The 23,001-nt window shown below is 38.8% G+C and overlaps 1 protein-coding gene across 1 annotated transcript; it reads right to left on the bottom strand.

Annotated features, from left to right (window-relative positions):
- Positions 1 to 6,260: 6,260 nt before the first annotated feature.
- On the bottom strand, positions 6,261 to 22,093 carry LOC125885574 (uncharacterized). Its single transcript, XM_049571223.1, has 6 exons — positions 21,863 to 22,093; positions 12,348 to 12,752; positions 10,838 to 10,969; positions 9,070 to 9,120; positions 8,386 to 8,451; positions 6,261 to 8,247 (listed from the first exon to the last, which is right to left on the bottom strand). The coding sequence occupies exons 1-6, from the start codon at positions 21,912 to 21,914 to the stop codon at positions 8,177 to 8,179; spliced, it is 777 nt and encodes a 258-aa protein (XP_049427180.1). The 5' UTR covers positions 21,915 to 22,093; the 3' UTR covers positions 6,261 to 8,176.
- Positions 22,094 to 23,001: the final 908 nt, after the last annotated feature.

Genomic DNA, 23,001 nt, shown 5'->3' with positions numbered 1-23,001 from the left:
ATCCTCCCCCTCTCTCACTGTTATGTCCCCTCCCCTCCCCTTCTTTATGATCTCACGTTTTTGTTCTTATAGGTTTTGATTCTTGCGTTCTCGCTTCCCATCCTTGCCCCTCCTCTCTTACTTACTTTCTCTGTTATCCCTCCTCCCTGTCCCTGGATATTCAAGAGCAAGGACTAGACCTTGAACCTCTGACAATCCAAACCACTCCAACAGGACATCTGGCTTGATAACTGCCAACTGCCAATCATTTCATGGTCAGATGATGTTCCAGCTCAGCTTCTAACAGCAGATATACACTAGTCTTCTGTTGTACTTTATATCTACTGCCAAAAATAGAAAGGACAAATGGTCAGACATTAACATGCAGCTCTTCTCCTTCCTGTGCATACTGTTAATGACCTAAAAAGCCCAAAGGTTGGGTTGATAGAGGGAGGACAGAAAAAGAGTTAAGGCGTTGAGGTCTGATCTATGGTTCTCTTTTTAGGTCATTAACAGTATGCAGCTCTTCTCCTTCCTGTGCATACTGTTAATGACCTAAAAAGAGAACCATAGATCAGACCTCAACGCCTTAACTCTTTTTCTGTCCTCCCTCTATCAACTCAACCGTCTCTGTTCATATATATATATGTATATGTATATGTGTGTGTGTGTGTGTGTGTGTATGTGTGTGTGTGTGTGTGTGTGTGTGGTGTATGTGTTGTGAGAGTGGTAATAGAGCAGCAGAAGGGGCTTAGTGGACAATGGATCTGATACAGAGAGGAGCTTAACAGAGGAGAGAGGAAAAAATGAAAAAACAGCATCAAAATTTCATTAAACAGACCTCCACCTACTTACACTGAACTCCATATTTTCAAACCAGTCCTTGTTCATCCAGCACTGGTTTTACATTACCTGAGATTGAATTAATAGTAATGGAAAAATTAAAGCATTGCAACAGCGCATAACCAACTCAATCACCAGGTTAGGTTAGGTTTAGGCACAAAAACCACTAGGCTGCACGTTCATTCTGACACGTGCTACTGTACCTGACAAAGTTTGAGGTGGCAGCATCCACCTATCAAGATCCAGGGATACCTTATCTATAATTTCTCATTTAATATAATTTATGAAAGTCATGTGGTATGATGGCGCCTAGGCCACCTAAAAGATAACGCCACTCAAATCTGTATCATGTGAATTTAAAGCCAAAGCTTGACAACATTTACTTTACATCCTGAGAATTTACCCTATGAGGCCAAGCAGTCCATCAGTCTTGGGATTCAATTTCTAAGTACTGACACATATAGTAACACATCATCTGCATATAAGACAATAATCTTATTAAAGGCTGAGATGCAGAGGAGAATGCATGCTGTCTCTGCAGAAACCCATGTCCTAACTAAGTTATACCTTATTGTAATGGAGAAAATGTAGCTGTGATGATTCTGTCACAAACAGCAACTTAAACAGTCATGAATCTAACTTTGATGGCTCTTACATGCCCCACAAAGATCATGATGAGGGTCCTAAGTGAGAGTGGAATAAAACTTATTCAAACACAATCATGTCCCTCTGGTTGGATGACAAATGCATAATGAAGGATATGTCAACTCAGCGTGGTCTCACTCCCAAGTTATCAAATACAGACGACGGGTCAGTGGCCCATTGGTGTTTGACACCAACGCACAGAGACACTTTAGCGGCAGTATCAGATGAATGGGCAGTGCCATTTGTTGATGGTCTGGGCAACTACAGAAGTATAAATAGCGAGGGGGGAGGGGGATGGGTCAAACAAACACCGGACTTTCACCTAGGTGCCCACAGTACGTGTTTTGTGTAAAGCCAAAACTCAGTCAAGTTGTTTTAAGAATAATGAAGTGTGCTAGTATGTGTTGCATACAATGCTAATGATGTATGTCACATGACATGTGATGCAATGTTACAATACAGTAGTAACAAGTGTACTTATAAGCCAAACCATAAAGCTTTTTCTAAGCCTAACCCCGTACTTTTTTTAAGAACTAAAAAGGAACGTTTTCCTACATTTTAAGTTTATTTTGAAAAAGACTGTACACATTTAATTAACAGAAACTGTACATTTGCTCTGAAAACAGAATTTAAAAAAGAATAAGAACATGTATGCAATGAGTGCAAATTGACATGCCATCCCTGAAGATCTAAAACTGACGCGGGAGGGGAACCTAGTCATATTTTGATGTGACGGGCCACTGGCCAAGTGTTCGTATTTGAGTTGGGATGAGAGTGTGTATCTCAATTTAATTACTACTGATAAAATTCAATATGGAGTCTAATTATATTTTTTATTTCAGATAATAGAGGGGCTTCAATATTTGATATGTGTGAGAAGTTCTTCTCCTGCTGAAAGAGTGCGACGCTTCATCAATAACTCTCAATAACTCTGAGGTAGGAGTGTCTTTAGTCCTAAATTAGCCTCATTAATCTGGTTCAGACTCCAGATGTGTTCTATAAACACAAATTATTTTGCATGTATTTCCAGATGTTTTTCCTTTTTTTGTAGATTCAGATTTCATTGTTTAAGTGTTTACCAGAAATTGTCTCATTTTCCAGGGTACCATTTCAGCTCCAGACCTAACATAGGACTACAACATTATACTGCTCAGGGCCCTTTCACACCTACCTCATTTGGTCTGGAGTTTTGGGCTTTTTAGTTTGCTACGACCCGAAAATTACAGGTGTAAATCTCCCGCAGACCACAGTCAGGACCAAACAACCAAATCATGTCCTGAAAAGAGAATGTTGTCAAAGATCAAAGTGAACCATGATCTGGTCGTTTCTAGTGTGAAAACCTTTTATTAATGGTTGAACTTTTGGATGATTTACAGGTTTTTTGCCAGGCTACTGGCATGTGATAAGAGTAGTATAACACCTCAGTGCGTAGTGTGTGTATGGTTTAGTGATGGAGAGAATGACAGTGACTATGCTGAGAGCAGACAGGTGTTGGTGAACGCAGCAGAAGAGAAATTAGCAGTAAATTTGTGGTGTGGTGGTAAATGTAAAAGAGCCCACCTGCAAACTGATCAGTGTCAAGTTTAGTGAGACCTAAGTCACGTAGGTGATGACGATATGGCATAGACATGTCACAATTGCAATGTGAAATCAAAACTAATGGCAATGAATTATACAGTGTAACAAAAATACAAACCTTGGCTCGGACATTCAGGTGTGAAAAAGACGCTGTGGGGTATCAGGCCATTTTGTAATATGAAACATACGTTTTCCAACTCAAGTACATCTCACATACTGTAGAAAGCATTATTTATGTGAGACTGTATACTGTGACATCTCCTGACTTTTTGTGTTGTCATTTACTGCTGCTTCATTATTTACAGGTTTCTCTAAAAGTGGTGAAGCGGCTTCTTTATCTCTTATGTAGTTATTTCTTGACCTTTTCTCAGTTTAAACTGAGCTTATATTATACTTTCATGTTGGCCCGATTTAGGTTATCATATAATTTGCTCAGTAACCTGCTGAATAAAACATTGACTATTAAACTGGTAGTCAGTGTTCAATGCGATAATAACGTTCCTTATTATTTGTATCCACAACTAGCAGCTAAGAACAGGCTGCCGAGATACATTACAGGAGTGGTGATTTCTGTCCCTCACTGGACTGTCATTTAGGGATCCTGGTGTTGAATTATTTTTATGTTTATGTTTGGATTTACTAGGCCAGATGGCTCATAGCTTATCACGCATTTAATTTCGGATATTTTTGGTTCTATCTTCTAAGTTGCTGTGGTGTATTTGTGCAGTGCAGCCTGGAGATGACCTGTCAATCAAACTTTGAAACACCATTTGATAATCTGAGGACATGAAATGGATTATTGTATTCATCATTCATACATGCATGTTATCAGCATCATAGGGGTAGTGTTAAATCGCTTTTAGGTAGTAGGAGACCGCAGAAATGTAACAAGACGTCCTCTTAAATCAGTCTCCATCCTGCACAAAGGGCTCCTTCTTCTGTCTTTTTCCTTCATCTTTCCTCAATAACTTGACATGTCTTCATGAATCTGTACATGTCACATGCTCTTCCATTTCTCTCTTTCTGCTCCCCCTCTCTCTCCATTTCTGTCCCCCCGCATCAATCCCTTGCTGGATAATCTGCAGCTGTAATCTGCAGTCATCTGTCATTGTTTCTCTGGATGGGACATTTGCAATGAGGCCAGATTATCATCTCATACCGTGACCTGACCAGCGGAGGACGAGGCAAAATACACCCACTCATACACAGATGGACACACACACACAAACACACACACACACACACACACACACACACACACACACACACACACACACACACACACACACACACACACACACACACACACACACACAGAATTACAGTAGAAATAGGCCTGTTTTTGGGTAGATTGATGAATCAGGCAGTGGTGAAGTTAGGGGGAGGGGCTTAAACCAGGCAGGTGAAACATAGGTCAACATGACATACATAGATCAAAGATGCACCCTTTAATATCTGTACATGATGCACAGCTGTCTCCTAAGTTAAAAAACATTGTAACACGTGGTTAAAGTTTTCAAACAGTCATGGATCGGTTTGGGCAACAAAACTACTTACTTAGATTTAGAAAAAAAACATAATTTTGGATTAAAATAACTATGTAACGTGAGCTACAATGTTACATAATGTTATGTTTAAACAACACTGACTTTTGTTTTCACGCAAGACACAAACAGCGGTCTCCACTCCTGCCTTTATTGCTCTTGATACTTTGTCAGTTGCTCTGTGTGTCAAGTATTGCCATGAATGGGTTACATAGTAATCACAGTACACAGTACTTAGTTAAAATACCCAGTGCGTCTCATAGAGATGCTAAAGCCTGCCTTTGGTGTTGGTATTATATGCAGAGGCATGACAAAGTGTCAACAATTCTCTACTGTACTGTGCTATTGGAAAATAGACCGTAACAATATGTCCTAAATACAGTTCCACTGTGTGTAATTTTAAATTAATGAATGAATAAAAAATGGTTATTAAATGGATAAACCGCACAAGAGCTGAAGCTCACCTAAATATCACAAGAGATGAGAGTCATTTACCACTAGGTCTAAAAGTTGGACCAAAGTTGCATCTCACACTTTTTGCCAGTTTGGAGTGATTTTCTTCTTTGAGGCGCTTGGAAAATACAGGTCATGGTTTGCAGTGCTGGAACTAGCACATATAGTGCCCTAGGCAACCTTCCCAAGTACCCAAAATTATAATTTAATTTAATTTAATTTAATTTACTTAATTTAATGCGATTTGATTTGATTTGATTTAATCAAATTTAATTTAATTTGATTCAATTCATTTCATTTCATTTCATTTCATTTCTATTCAATTTAATTTAATTTAATTCAATGCAATTTGATTTGATTTGTTTTAATCTAATTTGATTTGATTGAATTAATTTAATTTAATTTAATTTAATTTTATCTAATTTAATGCAATTTAATTTGATTTAATTCAAACTTATAATTTAGGGTGAGAAATCAACACAAATAAACTACTTAGCTATCAACCAACAATAATAATGACAAACAATAAAAGAATATGGTATGTGAAAATTTGGAAATTGTGTATTGCACTGCATGACTCTTGCCTTTGCTTTTTCTTTTTCTTTTACACCAATGTTCTCCACATACACACCACTCTACCATCCCCATTAATGTTTTAGCATGATCTGACTGTGATGATCTCTCACTCACACTCTGACATTTAGGAAAACTGCATTGCCAGGACTAGAGGTGGTACCCCCACTGCATTCTTTTACTCAAGAACTTTCTATTTTCTATTTCCAAGTTTGGTAAAAATCCAATCAGTGATAGCTGACACATGTGATGACGAGCAGATGAATAAACAATCAACCTCAACCCAGACTTCACCACGCATGAGACAGAAAAAGAAAGTGGGAGGAAGAAAAGAACAGAGGCAGACAAAAGAGAGAAGACAAGAGACGACTGAAAAGAATAATGAGGGATTGAAAGAAACATGATAAGACAACAAGGAGGAGAAAGAAAGAAGGAGACTGGGGGAGAAGGGGGAAAGATATACAAGTTACGACAGAAATAACACAAACAGGAAGTTGGTGTCAACGGCAGAGGAAACCACATCTCTGCACTTAGTAACCACCTTCATCTCTCACTCCTTCCTCCTCCTCTCTGTCTTTCTGTCTTCTCCAAAATCTACAACATTTTCCATTCACCTACTTCAAAGACACCAAATCAGGTCAAACGCAACTTGGATCATTTTACTGAAAACAAAACAGTTTACAATATTAATCACAAACAGACAACAAAAGAAACAAAATGTATGTCACAGTATCACTCAATGAATATAGCAGAAAATATATGAATAGTTTGAAAAATTAAAGGAATAGTTCAACACTTTGTAAACTTTATGAGTTTCTCAGTTTCATCTCTTGTTGTCCAGTACGGAGATAAGTCTAAAATGAGTTTAGACTATCTTAGCACAAAGACTGAAAGTAGGGGGGACTACTTGCCAAGCTAAAGGTGCACAAAATTAACCTGTTACAGCTGCAAAGCTGTCTGTTGTTATAGCTTGTAAGTAAACAAGCAAGTCACCTATATATCCAACAGTCACCTGGCAACACCATTCAAGACCTTTTGAGATGCAGTCATTAGATGAAGGCTTTCTACTGTCACAGACTGCCAGTCACTTGTTATTTAAGAAGTAGCTCCAATGCTAACTGCTAAACAAAGACGTATGAACACAATGTACAATGGTGGCGGATATGTGGTTTCACAGAATATTGTAATCAACAATATCATATCTTAAAAGGATGGATCAGATTTTTGAAGTGGGGTTGTACGAGATGCTTATCTATAATCAGCGTATTATATTCACTACATGGTGGTCATCACGCTCCCAGTTTGAAGAAGCGGACAGGAGTGTCGACGCAGAAGGAAAATGTATCTTAGCCATCTAGATAGAGGCCCAATGTCACTTAAGGTGTACGCTATTTTTAGAATATTTTATCCCCTTTACTTCACCGTCATACAGGCTTTTCCTTTGGCACTACATTTTCTCAACTGTTGAACTTCCATATTCATACACATAAACGCAACTGTGCTGCACGCTGCATTACGCTGCAGATCAGCTGTTGGGTCAGACTTTCAGCGTTTTATGGAGGAGACAGCAAATACAAGAAAATAAAAAATGAGTGGTTATGACAGTGACAGTGACATGCCATTCACTGTGAGATACCTTTATGATCCAGAGTATACAGAAAAGGAACTTTTGCAGAGGAAGGTTGAACCTGAGATGTATAAAGAGAACTGGATACAGCATTAGAGGCGGAGCCCTGTTCATTCCTGTGAAGGTCAGTGGTGCATGAAGCCAAAATCATTCAGCTGCCGCCTATAAAATTACCCCGATGATTTAGTGTGTTATCAAATGTTATCAGACCAAATGAATCAAATCCTGATAGTGAAACGAGTCATTTCGTTGAGGTTGTGACGATCAAAAAAAAGTATCCACAGATAAACAGACGTCTCCTTCTCAATGTAAGTCTACAGGACAAAAATCTTTTGTGGCTTCAAGTGATGGACTTAAAAGCTATAATTACACTGTTTGGCCACTATGAAAATTGTCTTCAAAGCCTGGTGAAGTTCCTGGGGACCTGGACTGAATGGGCCACAAGAGACAGAGGTATGAGATTATGGAAGTTCTATAGTGGAGAAAATTTAGTGCCAAAGGAAATGGCTGTCTGACTGTGAAGTAAATCAGTGAAAATATACTTAATATAGTGCCCACCTAAACTGGTATAGATTTTTTAAGGTACAACTTTTTTTTAAGTGGCTAAAATCAGTTTTGCTGCTAACCTCCATTCTTTAGTGGCACTTCTGTCTGCTTCCCCAAACAGGATATGTGCAGACTGACACTGACTGTGTGTAACACAGACTACAGACTGCTTCAAACAACCCCACCTAAAAAAAAATCTGAAATATCCCTTTAATATAAATTTAGTCAGGTTGCTATAACTTATTCTTCCTTTTCCAGTTTGTTTTATTACTGTATAATACAATCCAGAAATAGTCACATATGAAAGCGCATGTTTTGCCCTGATGATGATGATGCCGATGATGATGATGGCGGCGCTGGTGGTAGTGATACAGAAGGAAGAGGCATGTCAGAAGTTGTAATCACTGTTCCTATTGGATGAAGGCTCTCTGCTGTCACTGACTGCCAGTCGCTCCAGAGCTGATTTGACAACATACAGGAAGAGCAGTCAGATTTAGACCAGTACAATGACTGCTGGAAGAGCAGTGAGCTAATTATACGACTGTATGTTTGGCTGGTGTGTGTGTGTGTGTGTGTGTATGTGTGTGTGTGTGTTACCAGGGTAGGACACTCTCTTCTCTCCGTCATTGTTTTTAACTGCACTTTTTCCTCGATGGTAAGACACTGAAACAGGGACACAAACACATCAGAGACAAACTCAAAAAAGGATGAATCTGGTGTTATTGTTCTTACTGTCAACCGATCTCATTGTCAGACCCAAATCAGCAATATGTTAGTCCGTCTCTCAGTACTTTTTCAGACTTCCCTACTCTGTGGCTCTCAGCACAATCCCCAATTGGTTCCTACTTAAGACATTAATCTTTAAAAAAAAGCTCACAAATATAAAGTTTCATTAAAAAAAAGACTGTGTCCAGTTTTTAACAAAGATATGGGAGGAAATAGTACATTTTATTAGGGACTTTTTTCATCGGTGGATTACAGTAATCCACATTTGGTGCTCTAGCGAGTATTTGGGCCAGCAGGACGGTGTCTGTGAGATTGAGTCAAAATAAACTGCAGTGTGTGTGTTTATGGTTACGAAGGAACGTGTGACCCAGTGCAACTGTGCTGCTCACTGATGTGTTTTTAATAGTTTTTGGATAGCAGTGGAGCACAGGAGAATAAGATACAGACACTCTTTTAATACTGCGTGCATGAGTGACCTTAAGTATGCTGGTAGATGTACAAATGATTCTTTCGCTCAGTAGCCCTGCGTAAAGTGCGCATGTGTGTGTGACTCACCACTGTGACTCTGCGTAGGTCCAATCCAGCGATTCTGCCTCCTGTCTGATACTGAAAGCCAACAACACAGCAACCAAACCACTTAATATTTGTGTAAATACTGCAGGAATAATCCGTAAAACTATCAGCTGTAGATTTTCTCTTACGCCCAGTTCAGACCAAAGATTCACGACAAAACAAGCTGAAACGAGAAACTACTTGCAATGCACCGCTCTGCAACGTTCATAAAACGCTCACACCAGTGCAACTAGATAAGATGGTGCAACAACTCTCTGTACTTCCGTTCTGATTTCCAGCTTTTCAGGCTTATGTGGCTGATAGTGATAGTGAGATACTGGCTGCAGTTGCATTTGAAAAAAAAAACCTGCAAGCGAACACGCTGTCTGCAGTCGTTCTGACTTGACCGGCAGACTTCACGACAAGCCAACTGGCCGTAGAAACAGGTGACAAGCTTTATGTTCTAAAACCAGCCACCCAAGATTTGATCAGCTGAGTAAGGTGACACCAACAGCCAGCTTGAGTCGAGCTCAGACCGGCCAGTTCACGGTGCTGCAACTTTTCTCTGCAGCGTTCTAAGACAGTTTTGTCTCGTCGCCATCTTTGGTCTGAACTGGGCCTTAGGTTGAAAGCTGTAAGGGGCTCTGTTTTTGTGAAATATGGTGAGGCATGGTGACTTCTCGTGAATAAGACTTTTTACATGTTGCAAAGCCTTGTAGATTTTACTCGAGCTGGGGATGTTCCAATTACAGGGCACACTACCTTTCTTTTCAACTGGCATTGCAAGTTTCTGCAAACCACACATAAGTCATATTTGTACGTTATTATGTAGTGGATATGTTAAAACTTTACGTTTCAACAGTGCTGTGATTAATGTGTGGTTAGGTTATGGTTTGGAAAAGATCAAGTTTTGGCTTAAAATATGCATCTTTGCGGGGGATGATCTCTGTTGGAAAGACGGTGACAGGTCGCTACAAAACACCCACGTTTGGTGCCTAAAAAGCTGCTTGAAACACAGCAATGAGTCACTAAATCATAATGGAATTTGTTGTTTGTTGTTCTCAAACAGTGGTCTGCAGCTTGGCAGCAGTCTCACTTAGGTGTCACCATCCACCTCCATCATCCATCCATCATCCTTTAGAAACTTTGATATGATAGGTATAAAATGTACAAATATGACATATTTATGGTTTGCAGAAACACACAATTCCAACATTTTCTTTTTCTGGCTACTTGGCCGCATGTATCTGGGCTCAACATATAAAAGCAAATCTGTCTTTGCGGCGAGATACTAGTTTGGACAAGGGCAAAAATATTTTTCACATTGCCATGAACCGACCCTTTACAGCCCTGTAAATTTATTTTTTAAATCTTACCATCTGTGACGGGTTTGTGCATGAGCATATTTTCTGGCAAAGTTAAAACAGTTTGGCGATTGTTGAGCTTTTAGGTCACTGTCAATCAAATCTGATCAAACCACCACCACCACCACCACCATAAATAATAAAGGTTCCACTGTGTTCACCTGTCTTCTATTCTCTAATGATTTCTGCTCTTCTGTGTCAGACTGTCAGAATACTTTGGATTTAAAACAGCAGTCCTTCTTGGACATAATCTTTAATCTGACCAGTCCTAATCTGAAAATATCAGAGTTTTCAGGTCACTGTGCTGATTGCATACAAACATGTATCCATATGCACCGATGTGCACATGTGTCTATTGTGTGAGTGTGTGTGAGTGTGTGTGTGTGTGTGTGTGTGTGTACACTTACGTCTCTTCTGCAGGGCTTTGACGGTGGGTCTGGTGAAGCGGATGAGTAACAGGATCAGCAGAATGCAGCAGAGCAGAGCTGTCACCACTTTGTAGGCGTGCAGCTGCCCCTCTACATCTGGGAGGTGCTCAACTGGACACACACGCACACACACACGCACACACACACACACACACACACACACACACACACACACGTCAACACGTATGCATGCTTTGTTTTCCATCTACATTGCCTGCCTTTAGAAGTTGTTAGGACACTTCTGAGAGAATGAGAGACTTTATTTCACCAAAACATGACAAAGGTCGTCACTTCACTGTGATTGGATGACTTCGATTCAGGTGGGGGAAACAGTTTTCAGCCATGGATGTATAAAGAGAACTGGATACAGCTTGGAGGCAGAGCCCTGTTCATTCATATGAAAGTTGCTCAGTGTCAAAAACATTTAACTTCCTGGGTATAAAATTACCCAAAATTTCGTCATTGTTGAGCAAGTGCACCAGAGACTTTAACAAGCCAAGCAGCTTACTTCCAGTTTAGCCCTCCTTTAAATAGAAATGGTATCAGCCTGAGTGGATCAAATCATGATAGTGAAATAAATCATTTTGCAACGGTTGTGATGCTCAAAAAACATATCCACTGATTTATAGACGTCTCTTTCACAATGTAAGTCTATAGGAAAAGCCTTTTTGGGCCCAATGGCATCACGTGACGGACCCGGAAGTTGTAATTCCACTCTTTGGCCACTACGATGCACTTCCTGGGGTCCTGTCTTTGACACAATAATGGCATGTGAGGTGCCATAAAACCCAGTGCATTAGTGTCGTTAACTGTTGGAAGAGTTAATGATGATCATGTCCATTAGTTGGAAACAGATACATTCAGTTCACCATTCACCAAAAACATGAGCATGTGCTTATTTAGTGCGTTCATGCACAACACTGATCTCATAATGATGATATATTGAGTCCTAATCATGTGAAAGTCTTTTTGTCTTTGGCGTACGCACTATGCTTCAATCAGAAGCTCTTTGTGTTTCATATCTTGTGTTGCTGATGTTGCAGTGTTCCTGAACGGTGACATTTATATTCAAAAGAATAAATTATATAAATTATAAATTGTAATATACTGAAAGTTGCACTGAATGTGGAGCCATATTCTAAGTCCTACTTGGATCAGATCGTTTCTCATTTAAATCAGAATTTTGTTAAGAACTTATTCAGTTCTTATTCAGCTGTTTGTGTTAAGACAATAGTAAACAACATTTCTCATGTTCAGGTACTAAATACATCACTGACACCTAACTTTACAGTGTTATAGTACATAGTTTGTGCATCAGTAGTTTTGCACACTTGTGTATGTTAAGATAAAACATTTTGTGGTTATGCGCTGCATGTGTTGGCCTCGTAAAGCCTGCGCATATAAAATGTCAAACCACAAGAGGACATGAAATTAGCTCACTTACACACACATCCACAGACAAGCAGCGGCACACAGACAGTAGACCAACCTTTGCATCGGACCTTCAGTGCCTCACAGGTGGCCCCCTTCTTTTCTGTACTCGCTGTGATGTCATAACCATTCTTCTGAATGTTTTTCCCTTTGACCAAATCTGGCTTGGTGTCTTCGCAACCTTTACGGTTCACACACACGTCTCTCAAGAGGCTCTCGAAGTTTGTTTTACCGCTGTAACAGAGAGTCGAAGAGGAGTTTGAGTGGATCAAGTTAATGTATCCGTCACATTTGGTCCATTTGATTGTGAAGAAGCTCAGGTCAGGTTCAGAGCGGCAGGGGGTGGGGTTGGTGGTAGCAGGGGCTGCTGGAGCAGCACTGGGGCAGGTACAGTTCTTGCTGGTGCTGTCAGTCACAGTGTGGATGGGAGTCGTTGTGCTGTTTTGTGTTTTGTGGTCTGCTCCTGGGAGACAGAAATCAGTTAGTGTTGAGAACACAGATCAACACACTGCTTCAAACAACGACACAAACAGGACAGTCACTTTGTGCTGAACCACTTTAATCATCTTCATTTGATGACACAAACGCACTTGTAATGTTGTAAACTAAAGCTGCTGATAATCAGGAACTTTACATTTGTGAGGTGTTTACAAAGATTTTTTATCTCACACTCCTCTGCATGCCATGAGGAGGCATCTTTAAAACAAACAAAAAAATAAACTTTCTTAAACTTACTCACATTTACTCATTGTAACAGTTTATATGTAATTTAATGTTCTTGCGCACAGAAATAGTTTTGTGAAAGCCTGACCTAAAACATATAGTCTATAATACTCTGTGTGTGTGTGTGTGTGTGTGTGTGTGTGTGTCTGAGAGCTTATTATACAAGCAATAAAACAGCTATAAGTAGAACTATATGCCGACTCTTAGAATGAATAAGAGAACTGTGAAACTGAGGCTCTTACAGTGATACCCTGATCAACTCCAAAAATTGGAATTATACATTTTTTTCAAATCACAGATACGTTACATTTGCACGTTATTGTAAATTAAGTTAATAAGCTGAAACTTTACATTTCAACAACACTGTAGTTGACGTCTGGTTATGTTTAGGAACAAAAACAACACAGACATGGTAAGTAAGAGATCACATTTTGGCCTAAGGCGAGACACTGTGGGTAAAAACAGTATTTTCATCCACTGGTCAATTTTAAGTTGTTGGCCTATTTTGCCTGTGTAACATCTGCTTTCAGACTAGTGAAAAGAAAACATCCAAAATACACATTTAGGTATTTATTTTAGTTCAGATTTCTGTACTGGAAATTTATTTAAAAAGCACATTTGATAATGCCTCATTTGCATACTTAAACATTTTTTAGAAAGCTTAATTAATAAATCATTATTATAATAATAATCATCAATCATAATAATAACCGCTCTTTCTCTCCCCCCCTTCACTCTGTCCTGTACATTAAAGGCAAAAGCCCCCCCCCCCCCCAGGAAAAAAAAAACTGAGGATATTTTATGGTGATATCTATTTGTTCAAATTTTAACCATATTTACCTGTAGTGTCTTATTTTGTTGTTTAAAAATTTATGGAATTTTACAGTGCATGTCTTTAAAGGACATTTTCTTTAAATTAGTTTTTTCTCTCACTCTAAACCAGACATCTTCACATCAGTAGCACTTACATTCACTAAATTTTCCTATCTATATTCTGAAAGTTTTTACAGAGAGGTGTTTTTATACATTATTCACACACCGATTTATATAACACGTTATTCCTCAAAACATGGCGAAAATTGATTTTGTTTTATGGCTGTTAAAAGTATTTTCTGATTTACGGAGTGATTAAACAAGATATCCATGAAGATCCCTCTGTAAAAACCTTTGACTCTGATACGTCAACAAAATGAAACAATTTTAAACCTGGCTTTATCCAGCGTTCAGATTTCTGTTCTGGAAATGCATGAATTTTAGCGCATTATATAATACCTCATTTGCATATTTAAACATCGAATTTAAAGATCTACTGTCTCCCCTTAAAATACCCAGTTTTGAGGACACAATCTCGGTAAAAAACAATCGCTTTTTGTAGCACTATCACTGCCAGAAAAATGGTGACAGGTCCCTGAAAAACACCCACGTTTGGTGCGTATAAAGCCACTGGAAACATAGCCACGGGGCCTTAAAACAAACAAACAAAACCGCTTTGTAGTGGTCTGCAGCTTGGCAAGCTTGCCACTGCACTTCTTTGTATGACTGGGCTGAATCTGGGGCAGCTAAAAGACCTGAAATAGCAGGACTAGCAGAGTTAAAGGCCATGTAAAGTCTGCTATGTCATCAGTACGATTCACAGAAACTGACAGCCTGTGCAAAAAGGCTAAATTCAGGTGATGAGGGTAGATGTTATCTGTAACCTGGCTTGTTCTGAAGCTGAGCTACAGTACGGCTCCTGTATTTAAGCAGATTAACCAGGTGTTGCAATAGTCCAGTGCTCAGGACTCATGAAGTTTAGCTGCAGAAATTCTGACATCCAGTCTTTCTCATCGCTAATCAGCTTTGTCGTGTTCAGAAACGTATAACTGACTGTAGTCAGCAGTGAAAGGACATGTTCTCTTTTGCAAGCCGTAGCAGAGCATGCTGCAGCAAGCTTTGTGACCTTCCTAGCTCGTGCTCTCGGTGCATGTTCATGAGGTTTACACTTTATACAATAACCTGTGTGCACCTTTGTAAGAAAGCAGAACAAAAATGTATCTATTACATCTACACTGGAATCAGAATACAGAGGTAGTGCAGAGTAGATTTTTGTTGTTGGAAATAGTCAATAGTCATGTCAATATATTTTTGCACTATTTAGTTGTGCATTTTTTCCAGTATAACGTTACAGTGGTCTGTTTGAAAACTTCAGCGGTCAGGTAAAAGTTGAAAATCAGCAGGGAAGACTTATGTTAGTTGTGGATGCAGCCGTGACGCAGTACAAGGATCAAAAATCTAAGTGTGTCTTCATAAATCAATTATCACAAAAAAATAAAAATGATCTCTGTTTGAAGTTACAATAAGGTAAAATTAGGTGTAAATTTTATCTTGGGGTTAATAAACAACTTTTTAGGTTACAGTTTTGCTAGCGTATCCAACAAGTAAGGAGTGAGCCAATGAGCCGATGACAATCATAGGTGTAAAATACCAAGGTTTTAGGGAGTCTCATCTCCCCATAAACAACCAGTGCAATCTTGATCAATTTAAAAAATCTAATCCTGATTAAACTGTAACTCAGCTGCCACACTATAAATGTGTTCAGACATTTTCATCTTTCTCTTTTATAATTCAATAATCAGTTCAACAAAGCACAAAATATAAAATGCACTTAAATTCCAGTTCACATATTTTCTCATTTATCCGTTGAAGTAATGCTGACATTTAGTTTTCACTGGGAAGTATTTTCTACCAAAACTGGTTCTCAACAAAAGAAAAGGGTTGCTTTCTGATGCTCTAAACACCACAAACCTGTTTCAATTCAGAGCCGCTGTGTTGGGGTGGCAGCACAAGTTTCAGCGGCACAGATTTCAAAGTGTCTGCAAACAGAACCGAAACTACATACAGGACGAGATACCACTACACATATATGTAAATGTAAAGGTTATGTTTTTTTCCCCTTTTTTATTCAGGTGGACCAAAGTTTTAAAGTCCCATTAAAATTAATAGAAATCACTTTAGTTAGTTTTTCTGTTTGTGTTTACAGAGCTGCACTTCATTTCAACACAAAAGTTCACTCCATTTGGTTTGCGTTGTTTAACCCATAAACTAAATCATTGTGCTCACTCTGTAACTCAATGCAATGAATGTGCTCCTGCATGATTTTTCAAATAACTAAAATAATTGCATTACACACAAGATGAAATAATCTACAACCAGAAATGTATTCTGTAATCTAGTGAGATTTTCTTGTATCAAACAGAAAACCTTTTGCTGTGTTCAGCAAAATGACCTTTTACGACGCAGCGCCACTGTGAAACATTATCTGCCCTTCAAACACGAAAAAAGACTTTGTTTTAAATCTCACTGGCTTCGTATAAACAATAAAAGATGCCTGCATTTTAAATGTTTTAATAGAATTCAGAGTAGGAGTTAATATCTTACAACACAGCTATTAAAACCTGTACATGTGGAACCAGTGATTGAGCTACTTCACTTCGGTAAAAGTATAAATTCGGACTAAAAATCCTGCATTCACAATATTCCATCAAAATTTAAAAAATGTATTAATATTACCAGCAAAATTTAACTTAAATATCAAATTTATAAAAGTCCCATGATGCAGCAGAAAGACCCCTGTCAGAGTGACAGTTTATTTTAACACATAATATTGTATTATTGGAGTTTTATTACTGATGCAGCTGGTTGGGCAGTATAGCAAAATATACTGTATCAAACACTGAAAATATGTCAGCTGTCAGAGATTTTGCCATGTGGTTTATACAGTATGACATTTGTTGTTGTTTTTGTTTTGTGTGTGTGTGTGTGTGTGTGTGTGTGTGTGTGTGTGTGTGTTTGGGTAACGTAAACTTAGTAGTGAGTGAGTTACACGTGAGAATATACAAAGTAAAAAGGGTATAATTCATTTAAGCTTCAGTCTACACCTTTTCGGTCCATATAATCTTGTTTTCGTTTTTAATTTACGGTAATGCCTTGTTGTTTTTTTATTCTTCATTATGTGTGTTCCTGCTGGATAATTGTGAACAAGGTATCTATGCGTTTCATATAATCATAGTATTATATGCATTTTATTTTAGAAACTAATCAGGTTGTGTAACTAAAATCTGTATCTGAAAAACAGTCATAACGCTAACTTTATTTGTAGAGCACTTCTCAAGCTGAAAGCACAAAGTGAAGAAAATACAAAACAAAAATGATACATAAGCGTATACATACACCCACACCAACATATACACTTGGTAAATGGACTGCACTTGCAGAGTGCCCTTCTAGTCATCTGACCACTCAACTACGAGTCACATTCACCCATTCACACACAAATTCGTACACTGGTGGCCGAGGCTACAAGGTACATACAAGGTGCCACTGATCTTCCGATTAGGGGATGACCCGATCTAACTTCTGAGCCACAGCCACCCCCACACTTGATCACATATATACTTGTAAGCATGCACACATAAACACATGGCTGCAAATACACACACTTCCATACACACAATAAGCCTATCAACTGTCAGGAAAGGCCACTCTGTGAAAGTAAGTTTTCAGGCGAGATTTAAAGACGTGAACAGAGTCAGCTGATCTGATGCTCAGAGGGAGGCTGTTACAAAGCAGAGGAGCAAAAACTGAAAAGGCTCCATCGCCCTTTGTCTTTAACCTAGACTCTGGAACAGTTAGAAGACCCAGACTAGCAGACCTGAGGGGCCTGTTTGTTTGCCAGTACGTTGTGAGAGCCTATAGCTGTAACTGGAATCGTTCCCTCAGGGGAGGAGGGAGTAGAGGTATAAAGTACATATGAAAACACTCAAGTAATAGTAGTTTAAATTGTACTGCAGTACATGATACATTCCTCCCTGGACCGTAGGCTAGTGCCGCCATATCCCACCCCTCATCTCCAGGAGCCCCTGACCGACCAGGAGGAGACGGACACTCACAGGAGAATTTATTGGATGTTTTGTGTTATTGTTGTTTGTTTTCAAGTCTTCATAAGTACTTCTGCTGATTTATAAAGTAAAAATATATGAAATATTTTACTGTAATTTATACAGATGACATTGTGATATTCATACTAGCATAATTTTATATTTATATACATTTGTTTATATGTTTTGTAATTGTGTTTGCTTCTAAGGACTATATTTTTAGGTAAGTTTCATTTTAGTTTGATATTCTGCTTATGTGTTTTCATTATCATATATTTTTACATTAATATTATTATTTTCTTTATTTAAGTTTGTGATATTGGGCTTTATAAATAAAATTGATTGATTGATTGATTGATTGAAGTAAAAGGTACAATCAATAAGATATTGATTTAAACTAAAAACAAGTGAAGTTTTCAGCGAAGAAACAATGACATGATGCCTCAGCAGCTCCACCTACACCTGTAGCTATGCCCTTAATAAATATATAAAGCTAAATACAAAATAATCTTCCTTAGTTACATAGTTTTTTGTTGTACAGTAAATGTGTGTTGTCTGTTCCACACTGTACAGTCTATTAACGTCGTGTTTTTCCATCATACCCCCAAAATAATCAGGTGAAGTGTTGTTGCAAAATTTCTAATATTCCTAGTTTTACTAGTTTTCGTCGCATGAATTTCTCCAATTATGGTGATGACTTGATTTGACTACTTGGTTGTGGTGGGTAAAGTCCCCATCTGCCGGTGCTCAGGTCTGAAGTTTAATTTCCATCAGCGACATCGTAGTTGTGCATTCCAACAAACACATCTGTCACAAAGTTAAAACTTCCTGGATATCACATCTGTATATCTCTTATTGTCTTGCAAGCCTGTATTAGGGTCTCAATTCATGGTGAAAAATCAAGGAAGTCAATTCTAATGCGTTATAAGCACATTTAAATTAATAACAATAGTAATCGTTATTTAGATCACTTTTCAAAATCCACGTTACATAGTGCTTCACAGGGGAAATAACACAGTCGAGTTATCAGCTCCGATAAAAGTATGTTTTACTTTTTGTTTTACTTCATCTGATTTTAATGCCCCGAAAGAATGATAGACTTTCTTTATCTAAGTTCTTTTAGTGTTACATGGTACCTTTAATGATTCTGTTCTCACAAGTGTTGAAACACCCATGTTTTTTTTGCCTGTCATAACTGTCATAACGCCGTCACAGTGAGTCAATAATGCCTTCAGTGCCGCACTGGTATCACAACTACAAAGGGCCTGGTGTTCAGATAGAAACACAGTAGGAAGCATGTTATTAAAATAACACGGCTGTGTTGGTGAGATGATGGTGTTTCAGGTAACGGAGATGATCCAGGGCTGCCAGTTTGAGTATGATTGCAGGTCCTTGAGTTTGAGGTATCTGATGCTGAACGATCCACAAAGGTTTATAATACTATGGACAGAATTTTACATCTGCGGAGAGTTCTTATGTTGACAATGACTTTATCCTCCATGATCATCTGGCTGGAGCCATGGCGTTCACGTTACAAAGTAATCTAGCTAAAAGGTGTGTTGGCAAGCATTTGATGCGGTGATTCAATGTATGCACACAAATGAGTTATTCATGCTCTCAGCACTGTTTACGGTTTAGCGGGTTGATTGACCCTTTTCACAGCAGGCAAATAACAGGTGTAAATAACATAAACTCTGACTTTGTTGCATTCTGGTAAGCGAGCAAATAAACCCACTTACCAGAGGAAAATGTTGGCATTACATTTGTGCATTTCATACGTGTCGTATCAGTGTTTCTAAAGTAACGTAGTATATGAGCTCACTTTGTCACCAGGCAATGGAGGGGATGGTGGATGCCGTGAAAACTGCTTTTACAGCAGCTTTTTAGGCACCAGATGCATGCGTTAAAAAACTCGTAACTGTTTTATAAGCGGCGTTTAGGGCCGCTGAACATGGGTGTTTTTAGTGACCCATCAATGTCTTACGAGCGGCTTTTTAGAGCACCAACTTTAGAATTTTTGCAACCTGTCGCTGTTTTACAAGTGGCTTGTTGGCATCAAACGTGGGTGTTTTTTTTGGTGACCCATCACTATTTTCCAGTGGCTTTTAAGGCACCAAATGCGGGTGTGTTTTAGCGACGCATCACTGTTTTACAAGTGGCTTTTTAGGCACAAAGGTGGTTCATTTTTAAAGATCTGTGGCTGTTTTTCCAGCAGCTTTTTTGGCACCAAACATGAGTGTTTTTAGCATCCCATCACTGTTTTTTCAACAGCTTTTTGGCACCAAACATAGATGTTTTTTAGTGACCCGTCAATGTTTTACAAGCGGCTTTTTAGGCATCAAACTTGGGTGGTTTTTTGGTGAGCCATCAATATTTTACAAGCAGCTTTTTAGAGCACAAAACGTGGGTATTTTTTAGCGACCCGTCACTAGAAGGCGTCTTTTCAGCACCGAAAGTGGATGTTTTTTTTAGTGGCCCATGGCTGCTTTCCAGCAGTATTTCAGGCACCAAACACAGGTGTTTTTTAGTGACCCATCACTGTTTTACATGCAGCTTTTTATGTACCAAAGGTGGACCTGTTGCTTTTTATAGTGCCACAAAAAGCACTTGGTTTTAAATGAGACATCGCTACATTTCCTGACTTGATAATAACATGAAAAGCTTGTATTTTAAACCAGAACATGATTGTTTCCTAACCATAACTAAGTGTTTTTTGTGCCTAAACCTTAATTACAGCATCGTCGAAATGGATCAGCTACATAATGTACAAATGTAATGTGTCCGTGGTTTAAAGAAATGCACAATGCCACCCTATTGTTTTTTTTGGCGATCGGGTTGAGCAGGTCATGTCAGTGAACCATACACAATACCAAGGCGTTGGTACAAGACCTCAGTGAAATTCGGCCATAATCAGCACCATCAGTTTCATCTGATGACTGACAAATCCAAATAACTGCTGTCAGAAAGGTCTACTCCCTTTGGCAGAATGTAGAATTTATGCTGGAGGACGACCTGCAGATTGAGGTGTTTGAACCAGGCTGCGAGGCCTCCAACAATCAAAGGTGGAAATAAATTCAACACCAAAGAGACAGAAATTCAGGACAGCATTTAAAAACAAAAACTCATTGTGTCCGTACAACATGAGCTTAGTTTTAGATGTCTTCGAAAGAAGTGGAAGAGATAGTTTTAGAGGATACTACAGTGCTATTATTAGCATATACCAGTGTACGCTGACATTTAAAGTAAAAAGCAGAACATGTTTCTCAACTTAACCTATGATAACATGTCACACACTGAACTAATTTGTCAAACAACTCTGTTTTTATTCGGGTTTTTAAAGTTAACAACAGACTTCACCTTCCCAAGTTGTTCCTATAAGCACTATATTTCTGTGACCGAGTGCTACAGTATGTGAACTAAGGTTGTACTATATTTAGATGTAGCCCAACACTTCAGGTGATTTTACAGCCTAAAAGGACATGTCAGCTGAACTGAGAGCCACAAGAGAGAACATTCTACCACATAATCAACTCTAAAGTCAACTCGAGCTAGCAGCCCTCAGGCTAGCATTAGCCAAGTGTTGGCACCTATAACTAGACACTCATCAGGAATGAGGCACAAGCTGGTCACCAGGTGACACAAGGTAAAGCTGCTGTCGAGACATTTTGACAATCTGAGAAAGATCTTTTTCTCATTTTCCTCATATTTGTCTCAGTTGTTGTGGATTTTCTTACATGTTATGCTAAACTTTTTGTCATCTTGGTAGCCCAATGTTGTAAACTTTAATATTGTATGACTTTTCAGTTCAGTTCAGGCCCGGGAATGTCCCAGTATCTCAGCGGCTAACATTAAGGCTAAAGGCTGACATTATAACAAAGCAGTTTATTTTCCGGCTTCAACATTTTGTGTGGCCCCATAAATAAGACGTACTTACCAGCAGTCAGGAGTAAAAGACTTGAGAAGGTCAAAACAGTCCTGAGATCCATGACAGTAACAATGAGCAACAGGTAGCAGGAAGAGGACAGACAGACAGACAGACAGACAGGAGGAGATCAGACTGAACAAATCAGATCAAGATGCCGTCAACAGAAAAACAGATGAGAAAGGAAACAGTGCAGAGGTGTAAAACTCCTCTGTCTCTCTCTCTCTCTCTCTCTCTGTCTCTCTGTCTGTCTCTCTCTCTCTCTCTCCATACAGTGAATCACTTCATCCCCGGCCTGCTGCTGCTGCTGCTGCTGCTTGTGCAAAGTGCAGATTTCCTCCCTTCAAAGCGAGCTCACGGAAGAGGCAGAGAGGGGTGGGGAAAATAAGAAATGATGATAAGAAAGGGGGAAGGAGGAAGATGTAGGAGGAAGAGGTGAAGGGAAGAGTTACGTGACTCGCAAGTAAATTTACTTTTTTTCAACATGTTTGTGAGTCACATGTCTCTGCTAGTCAACAGAGTACAGACGTGCATCAATGTTTCCTCAGGGAAGGCCGAGGAATGAACTGCAACATGCACGATGGACTCAACAACTTTATAATAATAATAATGATAATAATGATAATAATAATAATAATAATATAACTTTATTTTATTTAATTTTAGTTAATTTTATTATATTTTATGTTATGTAATTTGATAGGGACGATGCAATTTAACACAGTTCTAATGCAGAGTATGGGACTGATGTGTTGCACAGAGAGTTTATAACTAGCTTCAACTCTTATCTACAGTTTGAAACATCATACAACCACAATACACTATAAACAACTAACTAAACTACACCTAACTAACTTCTTTTACTTCCTACATGTTAAAGAAACACCACTTTAGTGCTCCATGTCCAACGTTTCTGCAAACCTCAAATACGTTACATTTGTACCTTTCATTTGTACCATATCAATGTTTCTACACTGAGTGTATTAGGTGATTTGTCATCTGGAGGTGGAGGGGATGGAGGATGGTGTGACACAAGACGCTTGCCAAAATGCAGGTGACTGTTCGAGACCAACAAACAAAGGAAGTGATTGTGATTCATTGGGTCATTGCTGTGTTTCCAACAACTTCTTAGGCACCAAATGTGGGTGCTT

The sequence above is a fragment of the Epinephelus fuscoguttatus genome, linkage group LG3 (genome assembly GCF_011397635.1).
Source record: "Epinephelus fuscoguttatus linkage group LG3, E.fuscoguttatus.final_Chr_v1".
Classification (NCBI taxonomy): Eukaryota; Metazoa; Chordata; class Actinopteri; order Perciformes; family Serranidae; genus Epinephelus; species Epinephelus fuscoguttatus.
This window is presented reverse-complemented; position numbering and strand designations above follow the sequence as displayed.